This window comes from Vulpes vulpes, chromosome 12, assembly GCF_048418805.1.
Source record: "Vulpes vulpes isolate BD-2025 chromosome 12, VulVul3, whole genome shotgun sequence".
NCBI lineage: Eukaryota > Metazoa > Chordata > Mammalia > Carnivora > Canidae > Vulpes > Vulpes vulpes.
In genome coordinates, this window is record NC_132791.1 from 20,458,499 (window position 1) to 20,478,769 (window position 20,271).

At 37.4% G+C, this 20,271-nt stretch overlaps 1 protein-coding gene across 10 annotated transcripts in view; it reads right to left on the reverse strand.

Moving 5' to 3' along the window:
* Positions 1-20,271, reverse strand: part of FRMPD1 (FERM and PDZ domain containing 1) — a 140,419-nt gene that overhangs the window by 38,700 nt on the left and 81,448 nt on the right. For all 10 annotated transcript variants that reach the window (XM_072727906.1, XM_072727902.1, XM_072727907.1 and 7 more), the window contains one exon: positions 10,733-10,837. In XM_072727906.1, coding sequence (XP_072584007.1) covers positions 10,733-10,833 — 101 coding nt within the window. In that variant the 5' untranslated portion in view covers positions 10,834-10,837. The remainder of the gene's footprint in view (positions 1-10,732; positions 10,838-20,271) is intronic.

The following is a 20,271-nucleotide window of genomic DNA, read 5'->3' on the forward strand; positions in this document are numbered from 1 at the left end:
GGCAGAGACACAGGCAGAGGGAGAAGCAGGCTCCATGCACCAGGAGCCCGACGTGGGACTCGATCCCGGGTCTCCAGGATCGCGCCCTGGGCCAAAGGCAGGCGCCAAACCGCTGCGCCACCCAGGGATCCCTCATTACACTACTCTTAAGAGAAAATAAGGAGTAAATCTTTGTGACCTTGATATGATACCAAAAGCACAAGTAGTAACAAAAACACAGATACATTGAACTTCATCAAAATTAAAAATTCTTATGCTTCAAAGGACACAATTAAGGGGCACCTGGGTGACTCAGTCAGTTGAGCATCCAACTCTTGATTTTGGCTTAGCTCATGATCTTGGGATGCTGAAATCCAGTCCCATATCCAGCTCAGAGCTCAGGGCTGAGTCTGCTTGTGAATCTCTCTCTCCCTTTCTCTCTGCCCTTCCCCTGGCTCATGCTCTCTTTGTCTCTTTCTCTCTATCAACTCAATCAATCAGTCAATCAATATTATTTTTTTAAAGATTTTATTTATTCATGAAAGGCAGAGAGAGAGAGAGAGGGAGAGAGGCAGAGACACAGGCAGAGGGAGAAGCAGGCTCCCTGCAGGGAGCCCGATGTGGGACTCGATCCCAGGACTCCAGGATCATGCCCTGGGCCAAAGGCAGGTGCTAAACCGCTCAGCCACCCAGGGATCCCTAAATCTTTAAAAAAGGGATACAATTAAGAAAGTAAAAACCCACAGAATGGGAAAAAACATTTGTAAATAATGTATCTGATAACTGGAGCTAGAATATAAAGAATTCTTATAAAAGAAAAATACCTCAATTAAAAAGTGGGCAAACATTTATGTGGACATTTCTACAATGAAGATATACCAACAACCAGTAAGTACATGAGAAGATGCTCAACATCATTAGCCATTATGAAAATGCAAATCAAAACCACAATGCCAACCACAATACCACTTTATACCTACTGGGATGACCATAATCAGAAAGATAGGTCAAGCGTTGACAACTATGTGGAGAAAAAGCAACCTTGATACCATCTGGCAGTTCCTCAAAAGACTAAATGCTGAATACCATATGACCCAGCAATGCCATTTCTACAAATATCCCTAAGAGAAATGAAAACTTATGTCCACATAAACTCACACACAAATGTTCATAGCAACAATATTCATAATAGCCCCAAAGTGGAAACAGCTCAGATGTACATCAACTGATGAAATGACAAAGAAAATATTTCACTGCAGAATATTATTCAGCAACGAAAAGGAATGAAATATGAATGCATGGCTATAATATGGATGCACTTGGAACACATTCTGCTAAGTGAAAAAAGCCAGCCACAAAAAAACACATACTATGTGACTCCACTTATGGGATATGTTCAGAAGAGGCAAATCTATAGAGACAAAGTAGTGGTTGCCTAGGGCTGAAAGCAAGAGAATTCTGGAAAGAAATGGGGAATGACTGCCAATAGATATGGAGTTTTTTTAGGGTGAAAAAAATCTTCCAAAATGGATCGTGAGTACACTAAAAACCAATGAATTGTATGCTTTAAGTAAGTGAGTTGTATGGTATGTAAATTGTATCTCAGTAAAACTGTTGAAAATAAGGTAAATCAGTTTAGTTTTTAAAAAGATTTTATTTATTTGAGAGAGAGAAAGTAAGACCATGAGCAGGGGGAGGGGCAGAGGCAGAGGGAGAGAGACAAGTAGACTCCTTGTTGAGCTTGGAGCCTGACACAGGGCATGATCCCAGGACCCCAACATCAGGACCTGAGCCAAAGTCCAATGCTTAACTGACTTAGCCATGCAGGCGCCCCAAGATAAATCAGTTTAAAAAAATAAAATTCTGGGGGTAAAATGTTGTGATACAAATATATAAAAAATGGGCATAAGTACATGGAGTAAAATACCGATTTCACATGCTCAAAGCAAGTGAACTGACAACTTGCACATGAAGAAATAAAGCTGGTAAATAACATGAAAAATGTTATTAAAGAAGTACAATTGAAAGGGCTACAGAGTGCTATTACATGTCAAGTAAAGCACCAAAAATATAAATAAAAATATTAAAGTCCAATATGTGCGGGCCCTGGGATTTAAGGCTGACCATATCAATTGGCTATTCAATCTCTCTAGAAAATAATCAGGGAAATTGTAACATGAATTTAAAATGTGATCATTTTCTTTGACCTTCTGTTACTATTCAGACCGCCATTTCTCAAAGTGATAACCCCAAACAAAAACACAAATTATCTTACTAGATTATGAGTTCCTAAAAGACAAGGGTAGTATCTATTTATCTCTGTGTTCCTCAGGCCTGGCAAAGTCCTAGAATAGAATATGAACTCAAAATACCCTGATTCTTAAATATTCAAAAATATTTATCACAACTTCATTTAGAATAGTGAAAAAAAACTCAAAATAACTCAACAGAAGATGGACGTAGTAAAGAATTACTCCAAGACTCTACATCAATGAAATATCACAAGCCTCAGAACTTTAGACATACATGGAGACATAGCTTAGAACATACCCACTCAGAGCATCCTCTAAACTACAGTTCAGATTTACTTCCTAAGAAGAGCTTGGATTATTCTAGACCTAAATTCTCTGAGTGCTGAGTGAAGATCCTTTGCCCATAAGGAAGCATTTGTACTTATTAGATGAATGAATACCTGAGCAAAATACTGTATATAGAAATCATGATACAAAACAGTACCTCAAATGATTGGCAAAGGTAAAAATGTATATATAACCATTAAAAAATAGCAGACAACTTGAATGGAAGTAACAAGAGTTCAATATTTGTCATTTTCCTTTGTTTGCTTAATTGGCTACACAGCTCAGCCCTGAGGAATTAGGACTCATCTTCTCCATGTCCCAGAGCTCAGCAAATGGTATCATGAAAACTCCTGGGAATCATCCTTCATTATACCCCACTCTCATCCCTACTATCTGATCAGTCACAACACCAAAAGATCTCTAAAAATGTCCATTTCCATCTCCTCAGCCACCATTCAATTTCAGGTCTCCATTACCTGTCCTGCAGACAGCTTTCTCCAATAGCCTCTAAACTGGTCTCTTCATTTTTCACTTCTGTTTCTCCTGAATGCTTCTCCATCCAATACCCATATTGATTTTATAAATGCAACATTGCTCAGATGTCTTCCTTGACGAAATGGCCTCATCTAAAACCCCTTATATGGCTTAATACAGCTCCTGCCCACCACCCTAGCCTTGACCAACAAGCCATTCATCCTCCGATATTCTTGTTCCAGTCAAAGGAGTCTCCTTTGAGTTCCTCAAATACACTGGCCTTTGCACAAGCTCTTCCCTTTACCTAGAATCCTCCCCCAGCCCCATAACCCCTGATAGCACCCACTCTCCAGAAATTTACCCAACATGCCCAACCCCTACTCTATCCTCTGGTTTGGGCAGAAATATCTCCTGTTGAACACACCCACAGAACATGTTACATCTCTTTTAAAAATATAAATAATATTTGCAATGACCAATGTGAAGTCTCTTGTCCTCTCTAGACTATAATTTGTGAGGCAAAAACCATGTCTTTTTTGTCACATGTGCTAAACTCAAAGCTAGGCATAGAGTAAGGGTTATTAATGTATGGAGAATAAAAGAAAAAAAACAAACCATACTGCACAGTTAAAATAGAATCCATTTTGATGTTTTTCAAATGTGTAGTCTTTAGTTATCTGACTTTTCCCTTTGGAAGGGTACATTCCTCAACAATAGTAGACAAACAAGGCCCCACTGTGTTGACTTATCTCTGCACAGTGTCAGTGGCTTTGGCCCAAAGTCTGCATTTGACATTTTCCCCAAAGGCCATGTTTCAGCTTTTGTTTGAAAAGGGATTGTTTGAGAACATGACCAAACTGTGGCTTCTCATCACAAAGAGTGTTTAATATTTGACAGGGAGCTGAAGGAAATGCTCTCTGCTGCAAAATTTGATTTAAGATGCTCTGAAGCATCTTATAAATATCGAACTGAACACTGATAATCCAAAAACCTATGTCTGGTTCCTTTGTAACAGCTTCAAACCATAAATCTGAGATCATTCTGATGATTTTACATTGTAACAGAATAAGACCTAAGGGCACACTAGTGGAATTCCTGTCCGATAAATGAATCTAGCCTACAGTAGGACTAGAAAAAAAATTACATTTACCATGAAAGTAGTCTCAAATAGACAAATTCTATATTTCATGGGTTATTAGTTCACACCGAACTGATCAACACTGAAAATGAAAAAATTCCACATGGAAATAGATTATGCTTCCGATATTCTGTGGCTTTTTATCTGTTCTCTAATAGATCAGAAAATGTATTTTATTCTATCCTGTAACAACAAAGAATTCATTTTTGAGGGCCAGCAGGACATGGAGAAACTATTTTGAATCAATGTTTAAACACTGTATTAGATGTTCAGCTTGAGTGATTTTAAAAGCTAAAGTCTGGTATAAGCTGAATTTTTAATCTAAAGTTTATTAAAAGAAAGCAGAAATAGAGGGAGCAGTCCATACAGGAAAGAAATGTAGCATGTAGTCATAATCATAGGACTATGCTTATGACAGTTTCTAGGGACTATGCAACGAAGAGACTGTGAATATAGTGTCATAGGGTGAAGGCCTACAGTTGAGAGAAGCAATTATTCTATTATTACTTTAAAAAGGAGATTCAGAAGATGATGGCAATTCTGAAAACGCAGTGCAAGAGCCTTCTAGCCTGTTCTCAGATCTTTCCACTTTTGCTCATAGGTCAAGAAGCAAAAATTGATACCTGAAGTGGTCTTTCTACATCATAGGAATATCAAAAAGGCCAAATAAGGCCATCCCTATAATTAGTAAATAGTCTTTTTATGGTTGTAGTGAAAAAGTACATTTGGAAAACATGTAAAACAAACAGGGAGGGCTTCTGACATTGAGATGCCACAATACACATGCAGTGCACACAGGTAGGTGTGTGCACATGTGCTTGTGTATGTGCGTGGATGTGTGCACATGTCTGCAACATGTGCATGTGTGTTCATTAATATTAAGATTCAAGGTAAGTTGAGAAATCTTTCTTAAGCCTTGAGGATAGAACCAAGCACCAAGCTGCATTAACCTCTTCATGTTTCTTTAAATCTTGCTCTATAAAACTAATACTTCTAGATGAAGCATAAGAGAATTCAGTAAATCTTATGCTGGGTTGTTTTTTTATTAGGATTTTATTTATTTATTCATGAGACACACAGACAGAGGCAGAGACATAGGCAGAAGGATAAGCATGGTCCCCTCAGGGAGCCCGATGCAGGACTTGATTCCGGGATCCCAGGATCACACCCTGAGCTGAAGGCAGATGCTCAACCACTGAGCAACCCAGGCATCCCTGGGTTGCTTTAATAATATAGTAAAATTATTCTAAAGTTTATATGCAGGAATTACAAGTAAGGGTAAAAAAATAGAAAATTTATTACAGGGATGTGAAAACAAGCGGATCAATGCTTCAGAATAGTTAGCCTAGAAAGAGATCCAATTTCTGACTCACAGAAGAATTTCATAATGATAAAAAAAGGAGTCATAAATCATTGAAGAAAGGAAAGATCACTCACAGTCAATGGTGATGGAAATAACTACTTACTGTTTTGGGAAAAATCAAGCCAGTTCTTTATCTCATAGCCTATACTAAAACTCCAAATTAAAGAACTAAATGTAAGATATTTTTAAGCTATTAAATTAAATGGGAAATTAATTAATTATGGGATGAAGATTTTCTAAGCTTAGAAGGAATCAAATAAATCATCAAGAAAATGACATTTAACTACATAAAAGCCAAAACTTTCATAGGAGGGAAAAAATGGTATAATTAAGTGGAAAAGTATACAATTATCTAAATCTTCCTTATGTTATTATTTCTATAGCTATCCAGAGCTATTAAAAAGATGACAATTGGGCAGCCCCAGCGGCCTGGCAATTTGATGCCACCTTCGGCCTGGGGTGTGATCCCGGAAATCAGGGATCGAGTCCCACATCAGGCTCCCTGCATGGAGCCTGCTTCTCCCTCTGCCTCTCTCTCTCTATGTCTGTCATTAAAAAAAAAAAAAAAAAGATGACAATTTAGTTCAACGCAAAATGGTTAAAAATTAGGTAATGATGTAATGTCACTATGTTGCAGCTCTTAAGTAGATTTTATTGATTATTATTTTTTAAAGATTTATTGATTTATTCATGAGAGACAGAGAGAGAGAGAGGCAGAGACATAGGCAGAGGGAGAAGCAGGCTCTCCAGAGGGAGTCCAGTGAGGGACTCGATCCCAGATTCTGGGATCATGCTCTGAGCCTAAGGCAGACGCTCACCACTGAGCCACTCAGGCATCTCTTTATTGCATTATTTATACAGAAATTCAAAACACGTTACAGTGACCATTTAATGGGTTAGGTATTTGGAAAAGAGCAATGACACTATACATGCTATTTTTATGTTGGAATATGAACATAGGTAGTGAGAGTAGTCATCTTCACCACATCTGCATGATTTTGCACTCTTATAAGTTTCACTAGGCCTTGTACCTATCCGAGCATGCGCACTTCATTCTGAGCACCACTGTCTGAATTTGACTGATTATAATAATAACCATCCACTGAAACTTAATTGAAATTTAAGAAATCCAAAGCAACTTTGAAAGTTGGCACAGGCATACCTCCAGAGAAAAACACCTGTTTTATGATGCATTATAAAGCTCTAATAGAACCCTAGGTCCTTAAAAGTTATCAATCTGTTCAGCAATATTTGGAAATGTAAATGGCTATTTTGGCTAATTTGCTCCTAAACAATTAAATTAGAGTCAGAAATAAAGCTTAAATTTTATGGGAAAAAAATGGCAATTACCAGTAAAGGAAGTAAAAAGAGGCTGAAATGATTGGAAGTTTTTGAAAGTCTGGGAAAAAAATAACAGGATTGTTAAAAGGTGCATGTAAAATTATATGACTGCAGATGAGCTTCTAGGTTTCTTTATTCTGGACTAGAAAAAAACATGTTAATGTACTTCTTTCTTTTCTTGCTCTGGCTGTCAAAAAACTCAGATCCCCGTTAATACTCGAATGTTAAATCCTACATCTAATTGGCTAACAATGTATAGCATTTCAGTTTATTTAAAATTTTCTACATGGTTTAAAGCTACAAGCCATCAAAAATTTTCTTTGGAAGAAGGAAGGACCTAAAATTTTTTTTAATATTTTTTTTTATTTGAGAAAGAACACAAGAGAGAGAACATGAGTAGGGGAGAGGGGCCGAGGGAGAAGCAGACTCCCCACTGAGTTCTGATGTGGGGCTCCGTCCCAGGACCCTGGGATTATGACCTGAGCTTAAGGCAGAAGCTTAATTGACTGAATCACCCAGGTATCTCTAAATGTATTTTAATAAATAATATAATTCCTCATTATGAAAGTCCTTAGCCAATAAAAATCTATTGGACATCTATTAGATACTACGTACTCTTTCAGGGCTGATGATACTTTGTGAAACAAAACAGTTGTGATCCTTGGTCTCATATGTGGAGGTGAGTTGAAAGGAGAAAGGCCATATAATAAACAGGGGATGGAGGGTAGACAATAAACAAGTTATCAATGGATCTATTATTATAAGTGTTATGAGGGCTAATTATTCTGAAAGGAACAAAGAGGAGAACCTGCTATGCCAAGGAAGCAGGAAGAACAAAATGAGATTGGAGAGTTAGGCTGGGGCCAGATCATAAAGGCGCTTGTAGGCTGTGGCACAATGGCAGGTGCATGGAAGGTGAGTATGTGGGACACGAGTGGTGTGTATTGAAAAGTCCACTACAGCTTCTTGGTAGAGAATAGGCTGGATCAGACAAAGAGTTAAGTGACCATGGCAGTGCCCCCAGAGACAGAGAGGTGGATAGACCTGAGATATGTTTGAAGGTGAATTGATAGCTGCTGATAAGGTGGGTGCAGAGTGTGAGTAAGAAAACAAGTCAGGATGACTTGTTCTTAAGCAGCTGGTGGTGGATGGTACCATTTACTCCACTCTGGGGAATTGAATTATTTACCCCAAACTTAGCTGCTCAACTCTTGATCACTTTCAAGTCATCTGAGGACCCCAAGAACCCACCCTGTATAAAGGTTGTGAGATTAGAAATGAGAAGCAATTTAGACAAGGCTAAATTGATCCTAGAAACACAGAAATGATGTCTTCCATGCATATTTCCAGGAACCTTTCCCTCTTTTGCTACTCTTTCTCAAGCACTTGGAAATATGACTGTCCAGACACATGGAAAGATGCTCAACATCATTAACCATCAGGAAAATGCAAATCAAAACCACAGTGAGATCCCACCTCGCTCACACTAGGAGGGCCAGAACAGAAAAGAGAGATAAAAACAAGAATCGACAAGGATGTGGAGGCATGGCACCCTTGTACACTGCTGGTGCAAATGTAAAATGGTACAGCCACTTTGGAAAACAGTCTGGCAGTTCCTCGAGAGATTAAATATTGAATTACCATGTGACTCATCTATACTACTCCCAAATATATACCCAAGAGAAATGAAAATGTATGTTCAAACAAAAACTTGTACACACATGTTCATAGGAGCATTATTCATAATAGCCCCAAAGTGGAAACAACCCAAGTGTACATTAATTGATGAACAGACAAGGAAAATACTTCATAATGGAATATTATTTGGTAATAAAAATGAAACACTGATCCATGCTATAACATGGATGAACCTTGACCACAGAAGGTGAAGTGAAAGAAGCCAGGCACAAAAGACCACATATTATATGATTCTGTTTATGTGAAATAACCAGAATAGGCAAATCTATGAAGATAGAAACTACATGAGTGGTTCCCTGGGGATGGGAGAGGGGCAAATGGGGAGTGACTGCTAATGGGTATGATGATTCTTTCTGTGGTATTGAAAATGTTCTAAAATTGGATTGTGGTGATTGTGGTACAATCCTGTACATATACTAAATATATACTAAAAATCACTGACTTGTATATGTTTAGTGGATAAACTTCATGATACATAAGTATATCTCAAATAAGATGTTGGATAAAACAACTTCCTACAGGTCAATGTCATCTTTTATTTACATTCCGTGGAAAAAGCAGGATATTAGAGAGTACCAACATCAAATATTTAGGCAAAAGTTAAAGTTACACAGGTCTCTTTTCTGCAGGAATTCATAGAGCTAAAATGCACTGTGCAAAATGAAAGCAGAGGTGGGTAGGAGTGGAATATGGTCTGTGTCACTTCCAAACTTTAGTGGAATAGCATAAGACGGGACTAGGTTTTATAGAAGCCACTTTAGGAAGCAACGCACCTAGCAGTTTTCCCACTCACCATCAAGTACTACTTGACTACATGCAATCAACCTCCTGGAGCTCAATCACCTCTGGGTCATAGAGATGAAGCCAATACTGTCCCTGTGCTCAAAGCTTACTGTCCATGAGGAAAAAAAGAGATGTGCTCAAATAGGTTGAACACACCAGGTGGAGCATGATGCCGATGCTACCAATCAAATACAATGGGGTCCCATGGGAATGGTCAAGTCTAGCTATGGTTTGGGGAACACTTCCTGGAAGATTGAGTATTTCAGCCAGATCTTGAGCAGCAGGTATGTTCCGTATGCATGAAGTTGGGAGGAAGGGATCTGGCACAAGAGCTCTGATCTAAGGGATGAGAGGAGAAGAAGGGGTGCTTGGAGTAGGGGAACAATGAATAGTTCCTTTTAGCTGGAGTATGATGTGAAGGAAGCCCAGCAGTAAGAGAGACAGCTGTAAAGGACTAGGTCAATCATGGAAAGCACTGAATGCCAAACCAAAATGTTTATCCTCTAAGAACAAGGAACCTATCAACAATTTCTGAACAGGGGATGGAGATGATCTTAAACGAGTCATTCTCTGAGCCTCAGATATTTCAACTGAAACACAGGGCTAACCCTACCAGCTTTATCTCACTGCTGTGTGTGAGGATCTGAGCACTTGACTGCAGGGCAGCCCGGTCCTAAGCAAGGTTTATCGCTCAGCAGCACAACAGCTGTTTCCAGTTCCTTTGGAAGACTGTGAGTCTCAGAAACACCTGACACATGATATTTCATCTCTGTGGCAGGGCCAGATGGGAAATCTGAGATGGAAAATGAACACTTCGAAACAGAACATATTTTAAGTTCTCCTGTAGCAGTCAAATCAGATCTGTATTTGATTTCATTTTATTTTGTTTAGAATGAAATAGGGACTGCAAGGAAGGAACAGCTGCTGGAAACAAAGACGGGGAAAGAGTATAAATAGAAGACTGCCTGACCCTTGCATCAAGTACTAAGACAAGAGGTGTGTCTGTGAGACACAGCTTGAGTGAGTGTTTACAAGTGTATGAGTGAGTGTATATTCCAGAAAGCAGATGCACACATCAGTATGTATGAGTGTGTCTGTTTGTATAAGTTCATTTGTGTGCGAGTGTTTGTCTCTGGGAATGTGTGTATGAGTTTGGTGTGAGCGTACATTGTGGGTGTGTGTGGAGAGACAAAGAGGGAAGAGTTGGATGGGGGATAGACAGGCACTCCAGCAAAATTGCCAATCTCTTTATGCCTTCCTCACCGTATGGTGTAAGAACAAAGCAAACTGGAGATAGCAATCCCTGGTGCTGCAAAATCTCCTCCCACAGGGACACCAAATCTTTGACATAAATCTCTGCTAGCCCAGGAGCCTTACCGGGCTGAGCTGTCCCGCGAACGTCGTAGCCATCTTGCCACCATTTGTTCTATTCTGTGTGCTTTCCGTGTCTGGAATAAACTGGTCTCCACCTCTTCCATTTACCTAAAAAGAAGAAGAGCTTTCTTAAGAAGCTAACCAAATATTTGGAAGAGGATTCTGACAAATCATTGTGATGTTTCCTGTATTTGCCCATTTAATGACATGCTGATCAAATAACTGGGGTTCTCTTTCTTTGAAATTAACATAAACAAGTCCTCAATGTTCCTGGAGTGAACAAGTTTATAGCAGCCCTCCGCCTAAGGAGTCCATGGTCTTGTGGGAAACACATTCACCTTTCACGTCTTAAAGAGTTAAAGATAAGGACTAGGGAATAAAATAGAGACGGTTTCTCAAACTGTGACTATGGCCTATCATAAGAAACACACCTTGCCACATGACACTGCCTGCTGCCCCCAACTACGCATGCACCCCTAGACAGCACAGCTTAGTTTTGCCTGCACTGGAAGTTGCATGTACATGGAAGCATTCTAATCACACTGTGCCTATTCTGCTGATTGTTGCTTCTTTTGCTGAATATTTTGAATTTTTGAAAAGGATAATTTATTTGTAGAATTCAAACCCTAAACTGTACAAAGAAGATATACATTATTATGTTGTGCACTTAAAAATTTATTAAGAAGGCAGATTTCATGTTAAGTGTGTTCTTGCCAAAATAATTTTATTTATTTATTTAGAGATTTTATTTATTTGAGAGAAAGAGAGGGGAGGGAGAGAGAGAACCAGATTCCCTGCTGAGTAGGGAGCCTGATGTGGGACTCAATCCCAGGACTTTGAAATCATGACCTGAGCTGAATCAGGAAAATGCTTAACCTACTGAGCCACCCACACTTCCCAAAATAATTTTAAAAGAATAGTCAAAAGTCTCCCTTCTGTGCTGTTCCCATACAGCTAATTCCCACACTCATTCATAATCACTGCTCTCTTTTTTCTTTACAAAGTTTATATCTATATAAACAAATATAAACAAAGATTTCATTTGTCCTCCCTCTTAATAACACAGAGGATAGTATATCATACAACTTGTTCTGCACTGTGCTTTCTTCTTATTTATTTATTTATTCATTCATTCATTCATTCATTCATAGAGAGAGAGAGACAGGCAGAGGCACAGGCAGAGGGAGAAGCAGGCTCCATGCAGGGAGCCCGACATAGGACTCGATCCCGGGTCTCCAGGATCACGCCCCGGGCTGCAGGCGATGCTAAACCGCTGAGCCACTGGGGCTGCCCCAGTGTGCTTTCTTCTTAAAATATATATCCTTGGTATCTTTCCACATTGATACATAGAATGCTTCTTCATTCTTTTTGACAACCCCTAAGTATTATACTGTATGAATGTACTGTAATTTAAAAAGTAGTCCTCTCTTGATAGGCATTTGGATCACTGCCAATCATTTACTATTATAATAATGATGTAATGAATTATGTTGCACATATATCATTTCTGCATGTATGTGATTATGTATCTGGATAAGTTCCCAAATTGAATTGCTAGGTCAAAAGTTATATGTATTTGTGCTTTGATAGGTATTGTCAAGTTACCAAGAAAACAACACACGTGCTTGAGATTAAAGGTTTATAAAATAGTATATATTTTTCTATTCTAATTTATTTCACTTTTTAAAATACTGGTTTCAATTCACCAAATTAATTTCACAACTCAGTAAATATCCACACAAAGTAAGATACGACATTAGGGGAAAGAAAGATATGACATTGGGAAATAACTATGGATACAGAGAAAATAAAAATGAATTATAAGAGATTATATTGGTTAACACTACACAAATACATTTTAAAACCTTGATGACACAGTGGTTTGTAAAGAAAAGATAAATGATATGAAATAACCCTTTAAGACACAGAATCTAAAAATACAATTACCATAGAAGAGAAAGTTGATAAAGAGCCACCCCTACAAAAAAGTTTTAGGCATGGACAGATTCAAAGGTGAATCCTTACAAATCTATAAGATGTGCCTCACTCTGATAATTTTTTTTATTTTAAATATAATCTTTTTATTTTGGAATAATTTTAGATGTATAAAACAGTTGCAGAGAAAATACAGGGAGTTCCCACATATCCTTCATTCAGCTTTCCCTAACATTAACATCTTACATAGTCATTGTATCTTTGTCAAAATTAACACTAGTCCAATATTAACTAAACTCTAGACTTTATTCAGATCTCACCAGTTTTTCCATTAGTGTTCTTTTTCTGTTCCAGGGTCCAATCCTGGATACCACATTACTTTTAACCAGCTTAGTTTATTTTTCCCCAAATGCTATTTTCACTATTCTAGAGCATAAACATGGAAAGTTCCCAAAATCTTTTTGAATAGCCAGTAGAACATTGATACTAATTCTGATAAAAACAGTACAATAAAATAAAAATACAATCTCTCTTGTGAATATAAAAGTAAATAAACAAAATGTTAGCAAATAGAATCTATCAGCAATTAACAGAGTAATAGTGGGATCTACCCAGGAGTGCACTAGCCAGGGCATAAAAAAAATGAAAGCAGGACAACCAACCTGACCTTGAAAGTGGGAGAATTATACTTTTCAGTTAAATAGCAGCCAAATACAAATTAATGGACAAAAACAAGCTACAGCCAAAAATAAATTCCATTTACATTCAAGGATGTGTCAGTCTAGCTTTCTTCTACAGTAGGGACATCAGACCTGAATGCTGTCTTCAGTTCTAGACAGTTCACTGTTTTAAAATTATAAATTTAATGTCTGATCATGCATTGAAATCTATTATTCAGTGAAACCCACACAACATACAAAGTTACTTACATATGAATATAAGATTTCTAATTAAACACGGTGAATTCAAACTATGTCTTAATTTCTCCTTTCCCAAACCTTATAAATTCCAGCAAAGGAATATAAAGGGGATTAAACCCATTGAATAAGGAAAAACAAAACAAGAGAGAAGATGAGAGATGAGAGATGTAGACAATTTTGGGAAGATAGAAACTATTCAGAGAAGAGGAAACAGAAACCTATGTGCTTTTACAGAAGGATTCTGATGAAAAATGAGCTGATTCTCCCCCAAGATGGCCCAAGAACTAGAGGCAACAGGTATGGGAGAAAGCAGAGATGAAGCATAGGGCTGGAAATATGAAAATGGATTTCTATAAGCAGCAATTTTGTTCACAGGCCCCAGCCCATGCCACTTGCCCACCTAGACAACCATCCCTTCTCCACCATACTAGAGACAAGAGGCTTATTATCTGGAGAAATCAAACCAGAGAGGCTCCAGAATTAGGGAAACCAGGCACAATAGAGACTCCAGGATTGAAAATAGAAGGATTAACTAAAACTCTTCTTACTGAATGACAAGATTTTTGGTTTTTTCCTTTGCCCAGTTCCCAAAATACTGGCAGCTAAGACCATAAATACCAAGCAAAAGACTAGATAATTCTTTTCTGGAGAATTAAAAAGAACCATAGGAAAGACGTTCAGGTATTGACACTTCTGGCAACTTGCTGCCTGATCATGCATTGAAATCTATTATGCAGTGAAACCCACACAACATACAAAGTTTCTTACATATGAATTATATTGGAGAAAAGCCATTATTATGAAAAACATATCACACAGAAGAACTCAGAAGAAACAGACAATGCAGGAAACAGAATGAAAATATTATAGATCCTTAAAAAGATATTACATCCATGAAACAAGAAGAAGATTTTCTTTGAAAAGGGGAGAAAAGAATGAGAACACTTGAACATTAAATATAAGATAGCTAGAATTTAAAAGTTTAATTAAAAATTTAAGAGTGTCAGTGAAGTCTATGAAATATTGAGGAAAGAGTAGCCAAAAGCCAAAGACAGGGAAAACAGAGAAGCATAGAAATGTATATCAATCCAGAAGACCCAATATTCATCTAACTAGTAATCTCAGAAGGAGAGAACAAAATGGAGGTAAGAAAATTATAAAATAATTCAATACAATTTCCCTAAAAACCTAAGTTTCCAGATTAAGAAAGTCTATTATCTGCCCAGCATAATAAGTGAAAAAAGACTCACATCAAGAGATAATACTATAAAATTTCACAAGCTAAAGGCAGAGAATATCCTCAAAACTTCCAGAGAAAAAAATAGATTGCATACAAACAACTGAGAATAAAAATGGCATCAGACTTCTTAGTAACAATGGAAGCTTGAAGACATTGAAGTTACGCCTCAAAGAATCACTTCAACTTAGAATTCTATACCCAGCTAAACTACCAATCAAATAGTAGAGACGTTTTCAGATGTTCATGTCTCAAAAAATTTACCTTTCATATATCCTTTCTTAGGATGCTCACAGAGGATGTGCTGCAGTAAAACAAGGAAGTAAATAAAGAAAATAATGGATCCAGGAATTGGGGAAAATACAGACAAGAGGCAAAGGGATTACCCAGGATGACTATGAAGGTATATACTATGGTAACACCTGTACATGAGACCTAGAGAGCAACCTTACAGACTGGTGCATGAAGACCAAGGTTTTAGGAAAAAATATGAATATAGATTATCTTAAGTGTTTCTGCAGAAAAATTCACTGAGAGGCTGTTGGAGAGGGTATGAAAAGAATTAGCAATAAGCTCATGGAAAGTTAAGCAAATAAAAACCAGAGAATTATGAAAACAAAAAGTTGTACAATAAAGGAAACCAACTTTTTAAAGATTTATTTTGAGAGAGAGAGAGAGAAAGAAAGAAAGAGAGAACCCATGAGTGGGGGGAGGGGCAGAGGGAAAAGGAGAAAGATAATCTTAAGCAGACTCCTCACTGAGCACAGAGTCTGACACAGGGCTTGATCTCATGACCCTGAGATCATGACCTGAGCCAAAATCAAGAGTTGGACATGCAACCAACTGAGTCACCCAGTCGCCCAAGGAAACCAAATTTTAGCTCATCACTTGTCTCAGAAATGAATATTTACATTGTCATAATAATGTAAACACTGAAAAATGATTTCTCAAAAATAACTGATATGATTTGGGGAGGATATGGTGAAGGTGTACATTCTAGTGTACTGGTATAAGAGCTAAGTCCTCATCCACTATAATAATATCTAAAATTAATAAATTAGGAAATAGCAATACAAGCATATTTCCCAGAAATATGGAGGGAAAAATCAGAGGATACAGCTAGAAGTGCTTAAAGAGGTTGCCTCTAAGAAACTAGATGCTAAGGAAAAGTGGAGCAGGGACTGTTGAGTTCTATTAAAAGCCCTTAGTACTATTCTATTTTTTAACTATTTAGCTATTGTTAATTATTTTAGTGAAATTTTAAAAATTGAACATATGCTTATAGTAAAACACACAGAAAAACATAATGAAAATAAAATCACCTACAATCATACCTCCCAGAATTATCAACTATTAATTTTTCATTTTTTGATGCTTACATGCTACATATTTTTATTCAAGTAAGATATAATGTTCCCACTTAGTTCATGAATATTATTCCATATTAATATTTAAGCATTTACATCATCATTTGAAATTGCTCTATAGTGTTATTTTCTTTGGCCATATCATAATTTATTCAGTAAATCTATCCTTGGACATTTGTACCATTTGCAATTTTTCAGTATTATAAAAGCTTTACAATGAACATCCTTATTCATGGTAAATGGCTACTTCCCAGATATTTTCTTGGGAATAATTTCTCAAAGTGAAATTAATGAATTTAAGCATGTGTCACTTTTGAGAATTTGGATGTGTATTGTCAAATTGCTTCCAAGAAGGTAGCGGATTTCAATCCCTGCCAGACTTTGTGAACACTGAATATTATCATTTAAAAAAATATTTGCTAATAGGATCAAAAGTAGCATTTAATTATTTGTTGGAATATGTATATCTTCGAAAATATAGAAAAAATAAATATACACATAATTCTATCATATTAAAAATTATACATATATATAATTGCGTATTAAATTAAATTTAAATTAAATTAAATTTAGTACACCAACTTTGCACTAAATTTATACCCATACGTATTACATATATTAAAATATATAGTCCACAAAAATGGAATAGAATCATTCTATACTCAATAGTCTGCATTTTTTTACCCTGTGAATATGTCATGGACATCTTTCCATATCAGAGCTCATTATGGTTTTCATTTGAAGTTATTTAATTACTAATGACATCTGAACATTTTCCATGAGCTGTGGTCACTTATATTTCTTCTTCTGTTACTTTCCAAATTCTATTTTTTCCTTATTTTTCTACTGGAACATTTGCCTTCTTGTTATTGTAAATCTCTTTCATAATAAGGATTATTTAATGTCACTTTGCCAAGGACACAAAAATCACATCATATTTCTGTGAGACCTACCATGGAGGGTAATGGTGCTAGAACATTCTAGCATCCTGACAACACAGAGAGACTGATCACAAAGGACAGAAGGATAAACACTCATCAAGGCCTACAGGATATTGTTTTCAAATATTAATTGCTTCGGTCAGGCCCTTAATAGGAGTCAGGTGACAATTTCAGGATATGGATATTAATGTTGTCTTATTTCTATTCTAAGCAACAAACTTTTAGCACCTTCCCATAAAGGTCTAGGATGGTAAGAAAACTTAAAACCAAATCATATGAAGACTCATTGAAAAAAAAATCAGAGTATATTTATTTGACTAAGATTTGGAGGTGGCCCATATGATGCTGGTTCACAAACCACCAAAAGGCCACCATGTGGAAGAGACATAATTCATACAATTCTGAGGTGCAGAGCCAGGATTAATGGGGGGAATGCCATGGAGCAGGAGACTCTAGCTCAGGCTAAGCCTAGATCTTTTTAATCTTTTTTAAAATAAATCTTTTTTAAAAAGATGTATTTATTTATTCATGAGAGACCCAGAGAGAGAAGCAGAGACATAGGCAGAGGGTGAAGCAGAATCTCTGCAGGGAGCCTGATGCAGGACTCGATTCCAAGATCCCAGGATCACAACCTGAGCCAAAGGCAGACACTCAACTGCTGAGACACCCAGGTGCCCCAATCCTAGATCTTTCTAATGTTTCTAGTGATCTGAGGATGGAATGAGTTTGCTCCAAAATGAGCAAGATCCTAGTCAACGATAGTTAAATAGAGGCTAAATAACTACATGGATATAAGAGGGATACTGCAATGGAATATAGGTACCAGATGATTTCTGTGGCTTCTTCCATCCATGCAGCCTGAGGTCTCTAACTAGATCTAGAAACCAGGCAAAATGATATTTTTTGTGCTCTGTCTTTAAATTAAGATCCACATCACCTAGGCAGCTGGAAATCCTGAAATAGCTACAGCACTAGTAAATACTAAATCTCTGACCTCTTTGTTGTTTTAGTCTCCAAATGACTACAAAGATGTCAGGGATCTCAGGCACATTTGAAAGGACATATCCAAAAGCTTTTCCATTCCTTTTGAAGGTCACCAAACTACAATGGTTACTTACAAGGAATTGCTACAAAACTACTACCAAATACAATTTAGTTAACTGACTTATATAAACATATATGGCTTTAATGATAAGAATTAATTTGCTTTATAGATCTGGACTGGGGGTAAGGCACATGCCTTCATCCAGGGATCCCTGAAGACCAAACAAATGACTACATCAACCAAGCCATTAAAAGTGCTCCCTGATTCAGCAAGGTCTGAGCAGGAGAGTTTAAAGTCCAGAAAATGACCTGCTAATGGTTTTAATATAAGCCTCTGGATTGCTGGGCTAATGGAAGAAAATAAGAGTCCAGATAATCTCTCAAACATTTGAATCTCTTCTGCAATCCCACTGCAAAGAAGTCACCTGACCTTTAATTGTTCTGTCATGTTGGGCCCCTCTTATGGCTAGAAAGTTTCTTCACATAAAGCTAAATTCTACCTCTCTGCAGCTTCAGTCCTCAGGAGTAGTGCTACCCTCTGACCACTTCTCCCCACCCCTTCACCACCATCTATAATAAATCAGCTCCTTATTCTATATATTGGCCTTTCTGGATTTGAACATAGCAATCTTGTTGTCTTCAAGTCTCCTCTGCCCCTGAATAAACATCCCCAGTTCCTTCCACAGTTCTTCATATGACAAGACCACTTTGGATCACCCTCCTTTGGGCACACACCAATTTGCCAAAGTCCTATAAGGGGCATGAATCCCCAAACTGAACACACTTCTGGTTGTCTGGGACAAAGTAATATGAAAAAGTAAATTCTCTCAAAATATTTTGCAAACGGAGAAGAGACTAGGGAGACAGCTATCTTAAAAGCACATTTATAATTAAGGATATAAATCCTTCAAAAGGTATAATAAGAGGTTATAGCAAAGGACTTCAAGCAACTAGAACCGGTTATTGAGAAATGAAAATAATCAACTGAGGCAACAAAGGATAGAAGAGAAACTCAAGAGCCAAAAACCACTTACACTAAATGAGAATTAATTTTTTTTTTTAATTTTTTTTTATTTACTTATGATAGTCACAGAGAGAGAGAGAGGCAGAGACACAGGCGGAGGGAGAAGCAGGCTCCATGCACCAGGAGCCCGATATGGGATTCGATCTCGGGTCTCCAGGATCACGCCCCGGGCCAAAGGCAGGCGCCAAACCACTGCGCCACCCAGGGATCCCACTAAATGAGAATTTAAAAGAAAACTTGTAATTTAAGTGAAGCTATCAGATATAGAATCAGATTGATGGTATTTAACTTAATAGAGGATAGCAGAGGAAAGACAAAAGGCACAAAATTGAAATCCAAGAGTCAAAGGTAAATTTCTTGAGCTGAAAAATACCTGTTTCAAACATAAAGATCACAAAAAGCAACTCACTAATAAATGCCTTGAGGAAGGCTCCTTACACATCAACTAAAGTTCTTAAATTTCAAAGATTGAAGCACCCTTCAAACTTGTTTTAAAAAGGGAAAAGAATATGTCTGCTTGGAAAAGAAAAGATTAGGTTCATATGTTTTGCAGCATGTTGTTTAGGTATAGATTCAAGTTTGCTCTTTTTTTCTCTGGAGAATACAAAAGCTTCACAAGTGGTATTTGAAACTGTGTTCCTGAAAGACATCCCACGGAGTCCTCTTGTGATTTTTTTTTAACCTACTAATGAAGGTCTTTTGTCAACTTAAGTGTTTTCTTTTCTCTTACACTACTTCTTCTCACCTTTTATTACACTGTCAGCAACATGAACGTAAATACCATGTCTTTTTTTTTTAATTTTTTTATTTATTTATGATAGTCACACACAGAGAGAGAGAGAGAGGCAGAGAGAGAAGCAGGCTCCATGCACTGGGAGCCCAATGTGGGACTGGGAGCCCGACGTGGGATTCGATCCCGGGTCGCCAGGATCGTGCCCTGGGCCAAAGGCAGGCGCTAAACTGCTGCGCCACCCAGGGATCCCAAGACCATGTCTTATCTCTATTTTCTCCCAGGACCTGTCACCTAGGCTCAACAAATGTTTGCTGGATGAGTGAACAAACAAAATTGAAAAT